General features: G+C 37.8%; 1 protein-coding gene across 1 annotated transcript in view; it reads left to right on the top strand.

Annotated features, from left to right (window-relative positions):
- Window positions 1–19,813, top strand: part of LRP1B (LDL receptor related protein 1B) — a 742,991-nt gene that overhangs the window by 374,306 nt on the left and 348,872 nt on the right. Inside the window, exon 6 of the mRNA XM_075757248.1 lies at window positions 833–1,087. Coding sequence (XP_075613363.1) covers window positions 833–1,087 — 255 coding nt within the window. The remainder of the gene's footprint in view (window positions 1–832; window positions 1,088–19,813) is intronic.

The following is a 19,813-nucleotide window of genomic DNA, read 5'->3' as shown; positions in this document are numbered from 1 at the left end:
TGTTTGTTCCTTTGTGTGGATAACTTAATTTCTTAAAGATTTAACTTGAACTAGAACTGTTTGTATTTTAAGATACATATCCTTCACTATTGGGGTATTATTGTTGCCTTCATTATTCACACATTGCTCAAGTATTTTTATAAATCACTAGCAGGATTTCTAGGCAGAGTGATTCAGGCGAATGTGACAACACTTGAAGATGCATGCAATATCTTAATAGGAATTGCTTCTTCATATTTTTTGTTCGTTTATTATGACCCAGTGGAAACTGCACATTCCCTTTTTGCTGTCAGGACACTCCATTGCATGGTGCTTTCTCCTTTATAATGCCCATCAGCTCTATGATGGAGCCAGATTTCACTGCATTGGGGTTTATTTTTTTTTTTTAGACCATGCACTCCTCATTTTTTATCTTATTTTACAGACTCTAACATGAAAATACCTTACCATTTCATGTGTACTCAGAAGTTCTGCAGGTTTTCCTGGCCTTCATTCTTTTAGAAATGCCAGTAATCTGGATAGAAATAATTTGCATAACTTGTGTTTCATTTTATGACTTAGGCATGAAAAATGTTGCAATAATGATACTTGGAATTAAACAGAAGCTGTGGGGTTAGGGTAATTAATTTTCTTTAATGATGTGAACCATTAGAACAGCAGGATAAAACAGACTAGTAATTTGGAATATATGATAGTTATGAAAATAAAAACAAAACCAATTTATTATATCTCTTAAAACATGCAGGTAAGAACATTAACAACTACATTAAAACTGAAATGATAAGTATGGTGTGCACAGTCTGTTAACCCTTTAAACTCTCTTCGTTTTTAGAGCCTGCTGATAGACCTCCTCTTCTTCTGATTGCAAGCTCTGAAACAATTGAGGTATTATATCTTAATGGAAGCAAAGCGTCTGCCCAAACTCCCGTAAAAGGATCCGCAATTTTGACACTAGACTATAGCTACAAAGAGGACACAATTTGTTGGATTGAATCACGAGATCTTTCAAGTCAGCTGAAGTGTACCAAGATAAAAGCCGGGAAGTTAACAGATGAGTGGATCATAAACATTGCTCAGTATCTTCACAGTAAGTATTTGACAGTGTTTTAGCAAAACAGTAGTGTCTGTCTTGGCAAACCGTTGCAGGAGCCTTCAGAAATATTTTGGAGCTTGCTGTTCAAAATAGTCGTAAGGCATTAAATATTGCAACTCATACTGAAGCACTTTTGTGTTTCTCACCCCCATATATATATTCAGTATGAGTTGCAGTATTTATGTCTCGGCAAAGTTTTTAAAGATGTGCATTTTTATAGACTAAATATAATGTATGGAAGTTACAAAACCAGCAGCGAACAGAAGAAATGTAAAATACCTCCTTTTCTCTGGCAAAGTAACTCTACATAAAGCTTGAAAATGATTCTTTGCTACTGGGACAATATTCACGATGAATTAAAGAAACACATGCCCGTCACATTTGCTGTCATACTATCACAGGTATGTTAGTTCTTGAAAATAACAAAATATTTCTTGGCTTACTGGAAAGAAATTGCTGCCCTTTTTTGCAATTAAGAAAAAAAAATTAAGAAAGACCTAAACTCATCATACTGAATTAGTCTTTGTCATTACAGCATTATTTCTCAATCAGCTTTTTAATTTGTGGAACGCTGTTATCTTCTGAAGGAGGTGTTCATCCAGTTACACATTCTCATGTGAACAGACTGCAAAATAGCATGCAGTCAATAAAAATGCAATTTTCTTCATCTTTTACAGAAGAGATGTCCACAGATCAGCTTATAACCCACAGCACCGCGGAGCATAATGCTGGTCTTAATAACAGGTTTCCAAAAACTCGGAACTGAAACCTCCACTGTTTAACATTGGACCAAGGAATTTGCAACGTCATTTTAGACATCAAGGAATAGCTCTGAACAGATCTCAAATTCTCTGATTTTCCAGTTCAGGAATATTCAAATCACAAATTTGATTATAACACTTAGAGATGCATGTCAAAGTGATAAATTCTTCACAGAGATTGTGCTGTAGGCTGTCAAGATAGCTGTTGTACGGTGTGGTCATTTCTGTAAAGGGGGAGTGTTAACCTGCTCTCCTAATTGTATATTTACTAGAATAGAAAATTAAATTAAAAAAAGAAATAAATTAGGGTTTGGGGTTTTTTGTTGTTGTTCACTACTCATTGTGGCTATTCTACTTTGAGGACTCTTTTCCTAGGTGTAAAGTATAGTTGTTTTGTTTGTTTTTTTTCTTCTTCCCATATTATTGGGGGGTGCTTTTTTTAATGTTCTATTTTAGAGGGACTTTCATACTTCAGATATTTAAGATCGCTAAAAATCTTGGCGGTAGCGTTTGATTGTGCTTTTTCAATTCTCTCTGTTATTGATATTTTATTTTCTTTTCCTTTTAATAAGAACAATCAAATTAACTACAGTCCTTAGCAAAATTTGGTTTGTATTGAACTGTATGCGTATCTGTTCTGTCACATCTTCATCATCAGGGTGGACCTTAGCACTAGGTTTTGTAGTTCTCCACGAGTTCTCTCCTGTGTTCCTCTCCCTCTATTCTCTGCATGTGAAAAGAATTGCTAATCTCTGTGGTGTTCAGATCTGCATTAGTGCGTCTGTTTGCAAAATCAAGGTTGTATGATGGGTTTGAAATTAATACAGTGCCTGGAATTAATGAGCTAATCATTTTTTGTAGTGCTGGTACACATCAGCCCGTGGTCTCTGATATTCTTCCGAAACTTCATTCTAATCTTGTTTAAATGAAGTATAGAAATTCCCATGGACACGAATCGACTGCAGAGACTTGTCCCAACTTCTTTTTTTAATTTTAATTTGAGAAATAGTGCCTGGAGACTTAGAGAAACATTGTTTAGCATTGGGTTTGGAGCTCTGACTGACAAAAATCTAGCAGCTTTAGTGTGGTGGTGCTTTTCCGAGACACACACATCCGCAGACACTCTTCTTGGGTTGTTGCAGTGGAGCAGCAGCAATCGCCATGGGCTGAGGATGCCTTCTCAGAGGGACAAGTAGTGTGAAATTTTGGTCCCGCTCCTGCTCACAGCTCTTCACTGAACAGCCTCAACAGACTGGTTCACTGGGGCATCGGAGGCATGAGACAGCTTGGACAACAGATTATGGGAATAATAACTTGCAAAGGTTCAGTCAGAACTCATCTATTTCATATTTCTTGGTTGTTTTTTGGGGGAGTTTTGTGTGGTTTGGGGTTTTTTGTGGGTTTTTTGTTTTGGTTTGGTTTGGGTTTTTTCCACCAGTGCAGAAATTATCCACTTAATTAATACCTTCCCTTGCAGACATACATCTGGAGTTATGCCTGCAAGGACACGGCAGGAGTCTGGTGTTACTATATCTATTACATATGCCTTCACACATGAACAGGTCATTTTGTGGATACTGCAAAATTGAGTTTTAATTTTAAATTCTTCCTTTTCTTTCATCCTCCTTCTGTTACCCATCAGGTAACTTCTGCTATTTCTCTTCTTCACATAGCACTCCATCTGATGAGGCAAATTAATTCATTTTAACTCTTTGTCAAGAATTTCAGCCTGGGCATTTTCAAGTGCAATTAAGCAGCTCAAGCCAAATAGTCATGCCCATGGAGTTATTCACATGAAAGTGGAAGGTCTGTTCTTCATAGGAAACTTTTTTTTTTCTTAATTTGTATTTGTGTGTAACTAGAAAAAGGATATTCCTAACAGTGCCAGGAAAAAAAAAAAAAAAAAGAGAAAAATGGTTCTTAGTATTTTTGTGGAATTTTTTTTTTTTTTTTTTTTTAAATCCTAGTCTTCTAGTCTGTTTTTTTTGTTAGTGGAAGAAAACATCTTACCTGCATGTGACACAAAAAGTGGTGGAAAAGTCAGTTATGCAAAGTGATTGGAACTGCTTGAAGTGGACATATTCTAAGTGTTTGTTTTAGTGAAGGCAAGTAAGTTTTGTAGTTAGGAACAAAGAATGTAGATTGTATTTTAAGATAAAAGACTAGATTTGGGAAAGCAGGGACTATGAAAATTACTTTGTTGTCATGATATGTCATATAGTACCACCTCTAGGTAGTGAGCATAAACTTTGGATTCACAGAAGAAAAGAAATTACAGTTATTTAGTATCAGGCATATCATAGCAAAAACAGTCCAATATGAGTTTATTTTGGTGTGTTTGTGTCCCACATGGATACAACCAGATTCCTTTGAAGAGTGTTAACTTGGTATGCGTCTGTATCATGGGTAGGATTTGTTTGATAACTTTGTCTTTTTGAATAAGGATAGATTTCTGTAGGCACGGTAGTATCAGCACAGGCATTCTTGTCTTAGCCAAGGCCAGGCATTGGCATGTCGTTTCATCTTTGTCTTTTTAAGACCAAGTTTTTGGAAGAGAAGCTGGAAAATTTCCTCTTAGAAAGATTTACACAGACAGCGTTGGAGCCAGATAGGCTTTCAGGGAAGATTCTCATATAAGGCAGGCTTGTGCAAGCACTGCCCGTAACGGGCATGCTCCTCAACACTTTATACTAGCTCACAGTTCACTTCCAGTTAGTTCAGCAAGACGTTCAGGAACAGTCATTTATGTAAAGTGCCACCTCTCAGACCACACCAGCAAAAATTATTTTTAATGGCATGAAGGTGGAAGACCTCTCAGAATTTTCTGCCCTTCCGAAGCCATGATTGTATCTTGTACTAATGCTTTTGTGTGTTGGAGTAGGGGGGTGGCCAGAGCAGCATCTTCTGGACAACAGAATCTCTTTCTTCCTCATTTTAATAAGCAATTTGTGTCTTCATCATTACAAGTACTAAGCACCTTACATGCTCTCCAAGCACTAGATGGACTTTAAGGTCCCTTCCAACCCAAAACATTCTGTGATTCTGTGGTCCTGCCTCACCTTGGAAGGTACGCAGGCTTTTCTGTTGGCAGATGTGCTTGTGTGGGACTGATCTGGATGAAAAGAAACCTCTTGCTTCTTCTCTACTAATTCAGTTTTGATCTAGCTGCCTTCCCTAGCCTGCCCTACCACAACACGGGGGAAGAGTTGCTCCAAGGTTGGAAACAGGTAATGGGCTTGGAGGGTCATAGTCGCTAAGTGTTTAGAGAAGTATTTGCCTCTCTGCTTGTGGAACCCAACACCTTTTACTTGCCCTCACAATCACAAGCCAAAGCTGACTCTGACTTTTTGGCTCTCCCGCTTTTTGGGTGTGATTGCTGTGAAGACTGTCAAACAGGGAGCCCAGAGGTTTTGACCAACATCCAGCAGCGTCTGGTTACATTCCTGGTTTCTTCCATGGTTTTTGTCCCCCTAATTGCCCTCCTCTCGCTCCCCCCAACCTAAAACACTTCCTACTAGTGATTAACCACAATTGCTAGTGCTCTGCTGTTCAGAATAGCTAGGGTCATTCAGCTTGGCATTGATGAGGCTCAATCATTGAAGGAAACAGCACTAGGGATGAGGCTTCTGTCAAAAACCGTCCTGGGACATTCCTGTGAATATCCATGAGAAATCAAAGCAAAGTTTGGCTTACTCAGAAGGAGGGTAACTGTGAAGATCTGGGGGCATCATAACATTAAGTCTGCCCCCACTTCATCTCCAGACAGGAATTATAAGTGGCATATAGCTGTAGAATTATTTTTTTCTTTTTATTTTGTAATAGCCCATGCTTACAGACCTCCTAGAAGATGAACAGAAATGAGGTTTCATGACAAAGGTCATTTACACCTCAAATGGCACTTTAGTAATGTTCAGAGCATCTGATACAGTAATGGGAGAAAAATACCCTAAAGATATATCACAGGATACTTGTCCTGTATGTGGCATCCGCTTGGCACTCCTAGAGCATTGGCTGATCTTACATTGCTCTTCTTGCATTTCTGGGAAGACTGGACAAATGCTGTTTCTGGGATAGTGACCTTTCTTACTTTGTCCAAAGGTGGTGTTTTGTTTTGTTTTTTTTTTTTTTTTTTTTCTTTTTTTTATAGTGTCAGTATCTCATTCTTAAGTGCTTTAGACAAAGCCATCATTAAATATGCAAGACTAGGACACTTTTCTCATGAATTTCATGTTTATTCAGCTTGAAGTTCCCATCTCCTTTTACTGCTCAGTCACTCAGTCTCATGAGGTCCTGCAGTTCTTCAAATCTGACCCTTCTCTTTGCTGTTCTGGAAACCTTATTTTTATTATTGGACTTTATCTTCTTGTTATTCATATCATCTTTCAGGTGACTTTTGAACATTATCTCATACAGACCACTGCTGTAGAACTTGGTGATGCTTAACAGGGAGTCAGATTTGTCCCCCATCTTATGTAGTTACATGGGTCCATCACTGTCGTATATGTAAGACTACATCTTTCCTGAGCCTTCCCTCATGACTTCCTGAATGGTTCTTGGGATTTTCATATGTTTCCATGTTTACATTTTGTTTTAATTTCCGTGTGCTTTTATATAGTACCCTTCAGAGTCCAAATCTTTAGTTGGATGTCCTTCATACTCCATGAACTGATACAGCAGATGTTTTCTTTGCATCATCTTTGCATCTGTCCATACATTCATTCCCTATTCTGGTGTACCTGGACTTACAGAACTTTTGATCCAGTATTTTATACAGGCTTCATAGTGCACCAGGAAATCACCTCATGGACTGTTATTTAGTACAGGAAACAATGCTGTCTGGTGATTGTCCTTTTATGTACATTTTTTCTGCCCACTGTAATGACAAGACTCCTTTGGAGATTCAGGCCTGTTATCAGTACGCTCCTCACTTTAGCTCCTGGCTAGTCTTCTGATTATTGGTTATCCATAGCCTTTTTGATGATCATCAGGTTTACTAGAAGAATAAGGGTAGTTTGTGTCTTTTTGTTCAACCTTGCTGTTCCAACAAGCATGATCAGTTGGATCTCATCCTCTGACCACGGTGGGTATTGCAAATCCATTATCTTTTTTTTTTATGAATAGTATTCATATATTCAGGTGTATATCTCAATGCTTGATGATGTATGCACAAAAGTTAAGATATAATCTGTACAGCAGAGATCCTAAGAGGGCCTTGCATATATTAGGAGCTTCTAAATGTTAGCTGTGAAGGATCTGTCTGCTTTTGGTGCATCTGTTGGATACAGTCCATTCAATTTGACTTGAGGATTGTGCTACCAGCTTAAATAGTGTCCTCTTAACATTGCATTATGTTATTTTTGAGGCACAAGCTTCCATAGCAGATGCTCTGAATCAGTGGTATTCCCCTCCAAAGTTAGGTTACTTGCACATAATCCTTTTTGACACAAGAGCTATTTATTAATTGTTTGTTAAGTGCCAAGAGTGGAATTTTTCAGTCATTCAAAGATATAATACTACGATTTCTTCAAGCTTTGTTACTTGCCCAGCTTCCACAAGTGATCTTTCATTGATATCAGTCAAGTCCCTACTTCTGTTCTTAGCAAAGCTGGCGTGCTGTCTGTTTTCTTTGTATCTACTTTTCAGTAGTCATGCCCTGGACAGTTAACTCTCAGACTGAATACAGAAAATAAAATGTAGTATCTCAATTTTTTTTATTTTTTTTTTTTCTTTCCCCTCCTCTAAGCTCCTAGACTCTGCCTGGGACAGTCTTCTGAATCATGTCTCCATGAAGCTTACATCTCTTCATGTCCTTATTCTCAGTGTTGTGTTGTCAGATTCCCTTTTCCGCGATTTGCCAGCTTCCTAGCTGACCATTTTTGGACTTCCATCTTAATTAGCTTCATTATTGTCGGAACAGTGGGACATGACTGTATCTTTTGTGTCTTCCTCACAACCCAGCCCCTCCTTGATAGAAAAGTTCTTGCACCAGGGAGGAAATCCAAGAGCAAGCAAGGCATCTCCCACAGTAGCAGAAGGATTTTGTAAATAAATAATGGACGCTTTGTCATAGTGTCAGTAACCATGTACATTTGTCTTCATCAGCCATAATGCTGAGGGACTCCTCTCTGTCAAATTGAATTATTATACTGCTTGTAAAACAGTAACATTTGCATTTTGTTAACAAGGTTTTGAAGATAGCATAATGATTGTGGGGGCTATAAAGATCTAATGTATAGATAACTAGGTTGCTGCAAATATAAAATGCACAATTTTGTAATGAATATTTTACAAATGCATTTATATTCCCAGATACAAGAATAACGAAATATCAGTAAAAAAACCTCCAAACCCCACAAGTAATTTTTTTTTTTTCTGAAATGTGGAATGAAATAATGCATGTTTTATGGGATTAGACATGCATTTTTCTATAAGCCTTTGACATTCATATGCACCATGTTGGCTTCATTTTGGTTTTTACTTGGTAGCCACTGCTGGAACTATTCTTTGTAATACAATTTTCACAAAAACTGAACTTGTTCTGCTTTTGTAAATCTACTGTGGACTTCAATAACGGGCAAATGTCCTGGGAGAGACAGGCATTTGCATAGCACAGCCTTATCGGAGATCAGGAGAGGTGCCCCCTCCTTCCTCTGATTCCAGTGTTGGTTGTGTAGGGGGTTTTTTGCTGTCTGATGAAACCATAAAGGTTGGTTGGGGTTTTTTTTGTTTGGTTTTTTTTTTTTTTTTTTTTGTAACATGCTGCAAATGAAACAAGAACAGAATGGTGTTGCTTTTTCCAACTAAAACTTGTACCCCCTTCTGATCCCATGCAGGATCTAAGCACCTGTCTAGCCATAGCAGTTTTTTAAAGTCCTCTGCTCTGTATGCTACAGCTTTCATGCTCTTGAGATGTCCTCAGTATTCACAGAAGCTTGTTTTCTGCCTTTCTTCTAAGGAAGGAGATGTATAGAGGAGATATATAGGAGACATATAGTTGTAACCTGCCTGTTTCAGTAAACTTGGTTATGAACTTGAGGCTTCAGGTACACACTCTTAGAAAGTATCTTCAAGGGCAATAAATGTCTAATTAATATTTTAGAATTAGATACCATCAAATAATGATGTATGCATGAACTTTTAAAATTTTCTACTTCTTTATTATTTTATTTATAAATTTCTCATTTTTTAAGATATAGCGAGTGGTTTTCTTTCTAAGTGGAGATATTTCTTTGTAAATTCATGTCACACACAATGCTAATCAAGTTTGCTTCAATTAGACTAATTGACAGCAAATGTGGCACTTATTTCCAGATATTAATTTATTAATGCAAATATTTCATTCAGACTTCATCCAAAACAACCCCACTAAAGTCAACTGAAGAAGTCAAGAAATCTTTCTTTTTGCATAACATACTTCAAAACATGTCATTAAGATTAGTTCTTCTGCCTCCTAGGGACTTTTCTCTGAAGAAACAGATCATACAATGCAAGTTGCACCAACATTGCAATAAAATTAAAAAAGAAAAAATCTGTGCCTTCTTCAGAAGTACTTTTGTCTTTATAGGAAAGAAGGAGAAGAACTATAAATCCAAAATACTGCTTTTTACATCCAACATTATAACTGGTAGCATAGTTTGATTACAAAATATGATATCGGTTATGAAGCACTTGAGCAATTGCAGAGCAAAGTCCATCCCAGATAGAGACGTATCCAATCACTGAAACTGTGAGAAACCGGAATGTTTTCAGCACAGAGCCTGAGAAGTTTTTGGAATGCCCTTGTGCTGCGGAGAGAACCGAGTCTGCAGGACATCAGTGAAGCGACCGACAGGGAATTGGCACGATCCCTGTCACTATTAGCAGGGACTTAATCACATGTACTATGGCTTTGCCCTTCTCTATCAGATGCATAGCAATACAAAACTCTCTGCCTGCTCCATGTTTTGGGGGAAACAGCAGGAAGAAAAAACAAAACTGCTTACATATCTTATGCAAGGAAAAGAGTACTAGAATAAAACCACAACTATTACAAGTTGTGATCTAGCCGGTGGCCTCTACTAATTGTTGTGTTTTGCAACTTATATTTTGATCTAATGCCTTGTACTGCTACAGGGTAAAGGGTAAATGAAGATCATACTTTTCATAAACGAATAAGAAATTTTATTAGTCCAAATAAACCTGAAATCAGAATTTTATCAGACAAAAAAAACCCTACTTGCAGCATCTTTGTCACTGCTTTTTAACATATTATATAAGCTATATCACTTCAGGCTCTGGGCTCGTCTGCTTTCAGTACTCACTGTAGCCTGGCTCTTTCTGTGCTCTGCTATAGTCTGTGATGGAGACACACCAAAGAGTTTGGGTCAGAATAAAATAAAGGGCTTGCTCTTTCAGTAGTACTTTATCAAGAGCTCTTACAGAAAGAGGAATTGCATGTCTGCAGAAGTTGATAAAACTATGATTATTACTTGCACTGCACTGGACATGGCAAATTAAAGATACCGTCTGATTTGAGGGTTTAATATATGATTTCTTAATATATGATTTCCTTTTTTCAGTTTTTAACTGCTTTGAATGGCAGAAGCAATGGCAAGCTCAAAAAGTATGATCTCCAGATCATAGAAATATTTTTTGTCTTTTCAATCCACAAAACTTACATTGTGGATTTCTACTTAGTGTGAAAGAAATTTGATTTAAACCTTTCTTTTGACTTCAGCTTTGGAGCAGAACCTGAAATGCTGAAAACCTTATGGATCATGTCAGTTTTATGAAATAAATAAAATGAAAGAACAAATCCTATCCTTCTCACTATTTGTCAGTTAGGTTGAATAAAATAAAATCTTGGGTTGGCTTTACAATTTTTAGTGGTGGTTTTAGTGAAGCACTTATTCTGAAATTGAAAAATTACATGTAACAAATCTTTTAAGCAGAGTAAATCACTTGTGCTAAAGCCAGACTTAAGCTATATAAATTTCTTAGTTCTGGAAAACAGCATTTTAATCATTGTAAGTAATTAAATGAGAAGAGAAGGAGAGAGTATGAGAAGGGTTGGTCTGTTTGCGTGAAGCTGAAGCCCTGCATTTTATCAATGTGTCACTGAACAGCTGCAGTTTGATGTGTTGGGTTAGGCATTCACCATGACACTTCTCAAGCTGATGATAAAGTTTGGATAGTCTTTGCATGTGTAATTGCATAAAATCTCTGTCACACTGTATAAGCAAAAATAATGAGCTGATTGAGGAGCATGTGGGGATACCTGCCACAATTTGCAGTTCCAGAGACTCTTGCTCTTTTTGGCATTTTTGGACTTGATTGCATGTTGCACAGGGGCATTTTACTTAGTATACTATTCCATTTTTAAATATATAATTTTTATCTTTTTATATAAGGAGATAAATTTAATGGTTTTTAAAAAGATCAGTGCTGTTTCTCTTCTAGTTATGAAATATTTTCATTTTCAGGCTCTTTGGAGGATAGATTGGTTAGTCATTGAGTCTGTTCAACTGGCTGCAAAATTCGGATTTGTTTTAAATAGTCATAACCACTGCATTAGCTTCAGAAACAAACCCACTGGGAAAAGGCAACTCAAGTAAGATGAAGTAGTGGGAAAACATGTTTTATAACAGTCTGTGAATGCACTGTAATCCATGTGCTGAATCTTCCAAAATAATTGGTCACATTTTGAGATTTTTTTTGTTTTTCCTTTTACAAACATATACTCGGACAGACAATTATTCTTTCATAAAGCAGACTGAGAAAAAAAATATTTTAAGATAGCTGCTCTGAAAAGAACTGATAAACACTTCTGTGTGAACTGTCAAATTGTCTGGAGAGCCTGGTGCAAGGCAGAGCCGGCTGCGGGCTGGAAGGATGCTGGGCAAGGTGACGGCAGTGCCTGGGCAGCACCCGCTGCCGTGCTCCTGCTCCGCTCTTAAACACAGAGAGCATCAACACCGTGTATCTTCCTGCCAGCGGGATCACTTGTTGCAGAAGTAGTTTAACACTACGGTAGGCAAAAAATATTACTACAAGAAAGACAAGAGCATACTTTGGAGACGGGACCTGGAGGAGGAAGGCAGTGCATATTCGTGTCTCTCCTTTGTATTTCTTTGCAAGTGTTGGGACAAATTCTTTTTCACTGTTTACATGAAAGGAGGAATGATTTAGGAAGAAAGGCAATATGCTGGTAGTCAGGAGACCACTGTTTTTCCCGAGACTGACAGGATGACATTTAGAAAGTAATCTTGTCTTTTCCCTTCTAAATGTAAAATGAGAATAACAGTATTTCAATATGGCATAGGGATGCTGTGAGGTTTAAAAACTGAAATGCTAAAATAATAGGGGATACACAAGGAAGAATTAGTTGGCACAAAGTACACAAGACTTCTGTAGTTGAGAAGAGGTGGGATTATGGCCTCATATCTTTCTAAAGTGGCTAGTTTTGGAAAGGGCTGGAAGCTTTCTGAAAGCAAAGTTCAAGTTCTGCAAATATAAGAGCATTGATTTTGAGCCATGTTACTGGAAGCAACAGCTATTTGAGTGGTTTATGAGACTTTTTAATGGAATCTGTGGTGGTATTCCATTTTAAGATAAAACTCAGGTAGAGCAATACTTGGATCCCTCCACTAGAGTGATGATGATGGAAATAAATAAACCAAAAAAAATAGCAGTGTTCTGATGTCTTGTTGAAAATAGACATTCAGACAACATCCTGACGTACCAAAAAAACCCAAAAACCAAACAAAACCAAACGAACTGGAGAGGGACTGTTTACAAGGGCACATAGTGATAGGACAAGGAGTAATGGCCTTAAGCTGAAGGAGGGGAGATTTAGATTAGGTATAAAGAAGTAGTTCTTCGCCATGAGACTGGTGAGGCCCTGGAAGAGGCTGCCCAGAGAAGCTGTGGCTGCCCCTGACTCCCTGGCAGTGTTCAAGGCCAGGTTGGATGGGGCTTTGGGCAACCTGGGCTAGTGGAGGGTGTCCCTGCCCATGGCAGGGGTGGGACTGGATGGGCTTTGAGGTCCCTCCCAACCCAAACCATGATTCTGTGATTCTATGATGTGTTATAGTCAGTTGGCAGGCAGCATTCATGGATATGAAGGGTTTTATTTGTTTGATTTATTCAAATTATAATATGAGGCAAGTGACTTTAGTGGGTGCCATACAGTTTTGGGAGTGTTTTGCAGAAGTACAAGCATGCTGAATGCATCAGGTGGTGACAGTGATTCCTCTGTGTTGTTCCAGTATTTTTCCTATGGATATAATCATCCTTAGTGAAGAATTTTATTTTTAGAGGGAGGGAAAAAGATAAAGAAAACAGCTTAATGTCCTTTAATATAAGAAGCAATTTTGTTTTCTATCCTTAACAAAAAGGGGCTGTCTCATCTAGGAAGGTACATGATACAGGTTTTTTTCAGAGATATTACGTGGAACAATGAGATCTATATTTGCTAACTGTGCAGGTTATATTTTCTATAATTGAAGATATTTTAAAATTTTCTAGTATTCTCTTAAGTCATAATTCTCAAGCTGGATTTAAATTGCACTCTGTGTGCAGATTTTAATTATATTATAAATGAGTTCCATAATAAAATTTATTTAGCAAAAAAAAGTTCAAAAAATGTAATGTCTTCTCCTTTTCCCCTAATATGTTTGAAATGAAAATAAAGATTTTTGTACTAAATATGAATATATCTATATATCAGAATGAAATACTCGATGGTCAGTATTACCTTCTGATTAAAGTTGAATGTAATAATGCCCTTTGGGGAAAAGAAACAGATTGATCTATAGCACTAGGTCTTGCCATGTACTGCATATTCATATTGTCTAGACCATATATTGTTAATAGCAACTACAGTGGGCTCAAAATGAAATTATCCTACAAAATTATGATCTGCATTTTACTTGCAAGAAACTACAGCATACTCCAGATCCTGTAAACTAGTGTTGTCTGACAAATGTTACCTGCTACAAAAAATGTACAATATGAATTTCCTTTGTTCCCTAACCCTTTGTTTAAGAGTTGACGAAATTAATTTACTTCTACATTACCCCCCGAAAGCTTTCCTTAAAGCACCATTGCCTACCTCTGGTATCAAACTGTTCAAACTTTCCCTGGAAGTAATTAAATACTTCATATTGCAAAAGTAACTCCATATTGTATTGACATATCTTTAAAATTGTAGTTATCTACTGCTTAGCATCTTTATGGGAAAATGTTTAAGTGACCTTATTTTTTGCGTGACGATGGTTTATGAAGTTCGTAATACATGTGGCAGGCAGTCCTGGGAAGGTGGAAGGTTGAAGACTTTTGCCTTTGATGGAAGGTGATTAAACGAGGCAAGTGTTACAGCCTAATGTAGCCACATCGTTTTCCCTACAGCAGTTCTCTTAGTCCACATGCTTGATGGGATGCCTATTGTGGCTGAATTATGCTTTAATTTTAACAGTGGATGACTTAACTGCTTTGAAGTAAATAACTGGGTTTGATTTACAGTCTCAGCAGATTTATAAGAAGCTTTTGAATGTGCAGTTTTTTTTAAAAAAGAGACTGTTATAGCTATGTACCTCTATAAATCTGTCTTTATTGTTTAGCATGTACACAGGCTACTGGGACCCCATTACAAGTTTACAATCACTGGGCGACGTGTTTGAAACTCAGTAATGCAGAAATTAGAACCTTGATGGTTTTCAAGTATTCTTGCTTGTTTCTCTGACATGAGATTGATGTCAGAAAATTCACTCCTCCTAAAAATCTTAACACTCAAGATGAAAAGATAGGGAAAGGCTGTGGATGTTGTCTGCCTAGACTTTGTAAAGCCTTTGGCACAGTTTCCCACAGCATTCTTCTGGGGAAACTTACTGCTCATGGCTGGGATGGGCGCACTCTTTGATGGGTAAAAAACTGGCAGCGTGGCTGGGCCCCAAGAGTTGTGGTGAATGGAGTTAAATCCAGTTGGCAGCCAGTCACAAGTGGTGTTCCCCAGGGCTCAGTACTGGGGCCAGTTCTCAATATCAGTGATCTGGATGAGGGGATCAAATGGGGAAGGGGAAGGGGAAGGGGAAGGGGAAGGGGAAGGGGAAGGGGAAGGGGAAGGGGAAGGGGAAGGGTCTGGAGCACAAGTCTTATGAGGAGCGGCTGAGGGAACTGGGGTTGTTTAGCCTGGAGAAAAGGAAGCTGAGGGGAGACCTTATCGCTCTCTACAACTACCTGAAAGGAGGGTGTAGCCAGGTGGGGTTGGTCTCTGCTCCCAGGTAACGAGTGATAGGACAAGAGGAAATGGCCTCGAGTTGTGCCAGGGGAGGTTTAGATTGAGTATTAGGAAAAATTGCTTCACCTAAGGGTTGTCAGTCATTGGAACAGGCTGCCCAGGGAAGTGGTTGAGTCCCCATCCCTGGAGGTTTTTAGAAGACGTGTAGATGTGGTGCTTAGGGACATGGTTTAGTGGTGAACTTGGCAGCGCTAGGTTAACGGTTCAACTCAATGATCTTAAAGGTCTTTTCCAGCTTAAACAATTCTATGATTCTATGATTCTGTTCATCAGGCCCTTATTTCATTGTTTTACATTTTTTCCTTACTCCTTTGGCATCACAGCCAACTCTGAGACTCAAGACCTAGTAACAGAAAATTTCACTCATTTTACTCGTTCCAGAAACTTGATGCACTGTGTGGTAGAATCATTCTAATAACATGAGTAAAAGAAGAAATATGCTTAAAAAATTACGACCAGCTTTTGCTACCCTGTTCTAAAATTCCTGGCAAAGGCAGAGACGCAAGCATACCTGGGGTTCCCCATGAGAGCAAGAAGTTTATCGTTAAACCTGCATTGCTCTCTCAGTACCTGCTCAATGTTCAACCTCGGCCAATGTACTATAACATGTCTGTCTTAGTAACACTCTGTGGCCTAATTTCCATCTACGGTAACATGCCTCATAGCAGTCTAAGAAACGAAACCATAAAAAAACCCTGATAATGTCTAGCTTCTGTAGAAATAGAAGTGTACAACGGGACTATTGCAATGCAACGTGTAGGTAGAACAGGGCTACCGGGTGGGCTAAGATGGTAGTTTGAGCTGAGCAGCAAACTTACATAGCTATCTGCTGTGCTGCTTTAGAGGCCCCAAAACTGCCTTGCATGACCATATCTTATCATCGGTGTTCAGATATTAATTCATAGATGTGAGAACTGACAGGGACCTTGTAGGCCAGACCGTGTCATGGTCTTCATGGGGTCCTTTGAAAGGTGTGGAACTACTCTTTTTAGAAACTCCTAAATCATGTGAAGTTTCAGGCATTGGATCTTCTCTTCTTACTAAGTTGGCTGCATCTAGTAGAAGAATAAAAGTCTGATTTTAAACACAGAGAGAAATGCCCGTACAGAGTAAGTGCCTAAACGTGTTCTCTTCTGTACCTAGTTGGAAGCTGAATGCTTGAATCTCTGAGTGACTGGATAGACTACGTCTCTCAGAGACTAGGTGTCTTTGTGAGCAATCAGCATGCCTTCATTAAGTATTCATAATATTTAGATTAGGCTCATATTTTTGAAAACTCTTCAGCTTGGGGAAACTGCTGTTGTCTACATGTTCACATTTATAGGTTTTTAAAGCAGTGTCTTCTGAGATCCTATAGGATTGGAAGAATACCAGCTGTATTTTTGACAGTAACCCAATTTATTGAAATTTAAATTATGTTACTCAGCAAACAAGAGGAAAAGCTTTATTTTCTTTTGAGGAACTTGAAGTCTGGATGCTTTAAAGTGCTTATTTAAATTTAGTATGATTTAAGTTTTGCATTATACTCTTTACAAACAGTATCTGAGAAGGCCGATTTAATTCAAAGGAATTAGAGATTTGAGGATGAGTCATTTGGAAGAGAGAGATGGATATTTTTCATTTGATTTTTCATTTTTAAACATATGCAATAATCACTCAGGACACGGCTGTTAAAAGTTTAGACACCAGTGTGTCTAACTTATTGAATGGTGACATTTTTAGTAAAAATCATATTTTGTAAATGGCATTGCAGACATGATTAGGGCAAATTGCTGTCAGTAGAAGGGGCACAGAAAAATCTATGCCAGCTTAACTTTCCCAAGCCACAGTGTCAGTATAAGATTGTCTGGGCTGTTAATTAGGAACATTACTCTCAGAAGAGGCACTGTAAAGGCAGCGCTTCTGCAAGATTTCACAGCCTGTCATTTAAGCATATTTCACCTACTGTTTACCTGGTCTCAACCACTACTGGCTATTTCAGAAAAGGAGGCTTGCTACTGTTTGTCTTGTTATTCAAAACTTGTCTTTTTACTCGGGTGGAGGCAAAAAGCCGATCCCCAAGCTGCTTGCTCTTCTTCTTTGGAGTAAAATTTGTTGGTTCCTTTACAAATATGTAATTTTATCTCTTTTTTTTCTAAATAGATAGTAAATTACACTAAACAGCGTAATAAGTGTCTGTCCATGCCTGACACTTTTATCATTTACCTACCTTACACAATTCACAAAGCCTCACCTGGTAAAATCTCAGCTTTCAGTCAAAAAATTAAAGCAGCTTTCTAGTCGTGGATGAGTAAAATGCATATATGTGGAAAAATTACGCTCTGAAGATTGAGAAAAAAATAGAGAAAGTAGAAATGTCTCAAATATGTTGTCCCATTTTTACTTATTTTTATGTTATCTCATTTTCCGTGGTTTTGGCATCCAGATAAATCTTTTTTTAAACCTTTGTTTCTTTCTCACCAATTTTGACTCAGCAGGAAGCAGGAGATGCTTCCTTAGTCAAAACACAGGGAAGCAAACTCTTATTTTATGAATATATAAGATGATGGTTTATGAAAGCGAGCCCTGGAGGTAAACAGTTACTGATATAACAGGTTGTAGAGTAAGCGGGTGTGAACATGTCTAGGAGATCTGCAGATCTGTTGTGCTGGCTTTTGGGGGAAGAGGGACCAGAAGGTGACTCTTCCTGGCACGAGGCACTTGAGCAGTACCACCCTTGCACTCCTGTATTGCACTACCGTTAGGGACTGTGCTGACATCTTCCATGTGTTAGGATGCTCATTACAGAAATGTTAAGCTCCTGAAAGTTTTATTACAGCTATCCTCTTTTGCTTCTCCGAAGCGTTTATTCCCCTAGCATATGGCCAACCATCCAAACAACTGTTGCACAATCCTCAGAACTACCCCGCTTGTATAATAGAATAAATTAAACAAGTGACTCTTAGCAGACCTGACTACCTGTGACAATGCTCAGCTGCTCGCTACAAAGTGGAAAGATTTCTATAAAATAAGCACTTGGTGTTTTGGTGCAGCAGGAGTAGCAAACGCTTCCCTCCCCACAACTCGGGGTTCAAGGCTGCATTTGTGGGGAGCCCACCCGTGCTCTTTTATTGAAGGTACAACCACCATTTTTCAAACCACTTCCCCATCTCTCATCTCCCCCAGGCAAGCCCTGAATACTTGCTGTGTGGAAGTCTGGATGTTATATTCGTTCAGAAGAGATGTATATAGGTTATGGAAGAATAGTAACTTCTTTTTTTTTTTCAGCTTTTTGGGTAACTCAACATCATTCTTCCCTTAAGATCAACTTTTGCAAAAGAAAAAAAAATAGTTTTGTGACAAAAATAAGATTATTTTTAAGCATTTTCAATTGTATGCATTAGTGCTGGGAAAATGCAAGCAAGAAATCAATAGTATAGTGCTTTCTGTATATATATTAAAAAAAGATCCAAACCCATGCTCAAAGAGAAAGAACAAATCATGGTTCTAATTTCCCATAGTAACTGACAATGAAATTGTTGCAGCTTGAGCCTTGAGTAGATTTCCAAGTTCCTTTAGGCACTCCTCATTGCAGTCATGTTCAGACCAAGGAAAATTTTAAGTCTATAAGGCAGTAGAAGCTATGCTCTTTCCCTTAAAATATAGAGAGGTTGTCTATCTCTTTCATTATTAATCAGAAGCGTAAGGAGAGTGCACTGAGAATTTTTAATTTTAATTATATTTCATCCAAAATCATCCCTCGGTTCACTCATAAGTTTCTAAAAAAGACTCCAACTCCAACTCCTATAAGTTCCACCAAGTAGTTTGCTTAGATCTTTTCTCACATTAAAAACAAGGGATGCTTTTACTGAAATGTATAAACGGAGAAAACTTACTATTTTTTCTGTTTCTAGTCTTCCTTCAACATATGGAAAAAAGAAATCTGTTAATGTTGATTTTAATAGGCAGTGCGTGTGTTGAATCCTCGATTACAAGAGTAATATAAATACAAGAATATGGTGCTGCTTTTCCCTCTCTTCTGTTAACTGAAGTCTTCTTGTGCAGGTCTTGGTTTGAAATTGAAATAAATATAGTAATGCATACAGTATAAGATATGTTTTTGAAAATTAAAGTGAAAGAAGACAGCCATTCAATATGGCTCTGATTTTCATAAGCTATATTTTGGCCATAAGATGTATACTTCCAGAATCCTTTGAAGATTTAGCCACCCTCATATAAAATGCTATTTTCTCTAAAGGTATAATAATATTTGTGTGTTTAAAAAAAATAGAAAATGTATACTTCTAGCCACTCTCTTCCTAGTGCCCATGGTCTACATAATGTCGTTAACTAAAGTAGAATTTAGACTATATGATGTCTTAACTGTTCTTTATGGAGTCCTTAAGAGGAAATCCTAGTTTTTTGAAAGTAATAAAAGAAGGATGATCACATTTGGCAGAAATGCTCCAAGAGAACTGTTATTAAAATAGGAAAACCCCTCAAAAATATATACAAGATTGCTTAGAATAAATAGGTATGTTTTCAGGAGGAGGCATTTTTAGAGACTTCTGAAACTGTATGAATGAAAGAAAAAAAGATTTATTACCCTAAAGATGTGGGTGGACTAGACATCTGTACATATTGGGTTTTAATGTATGAATCCAGAAATAGGCATGAAATTAATTCACTAACTTCTTGAGTACA

Source organism: Balearica regulorum, chromosome 6 (assembly GCF_011004875.1).
Source record: "Balearica regulorum gibbericeps isolate bBalReg1 chromosome 6, bBalReg1.pri, whole genome shotgun sequence".
Lineage (NCBI taxonomy): Eukaryota > Metazoa > Chordata > Aves > Gruiformes > Gruidae > Balearica > Balearica regulorum.
This window is presented reverse-complemented; position numbering and strand designations above follow the sequence as displayed.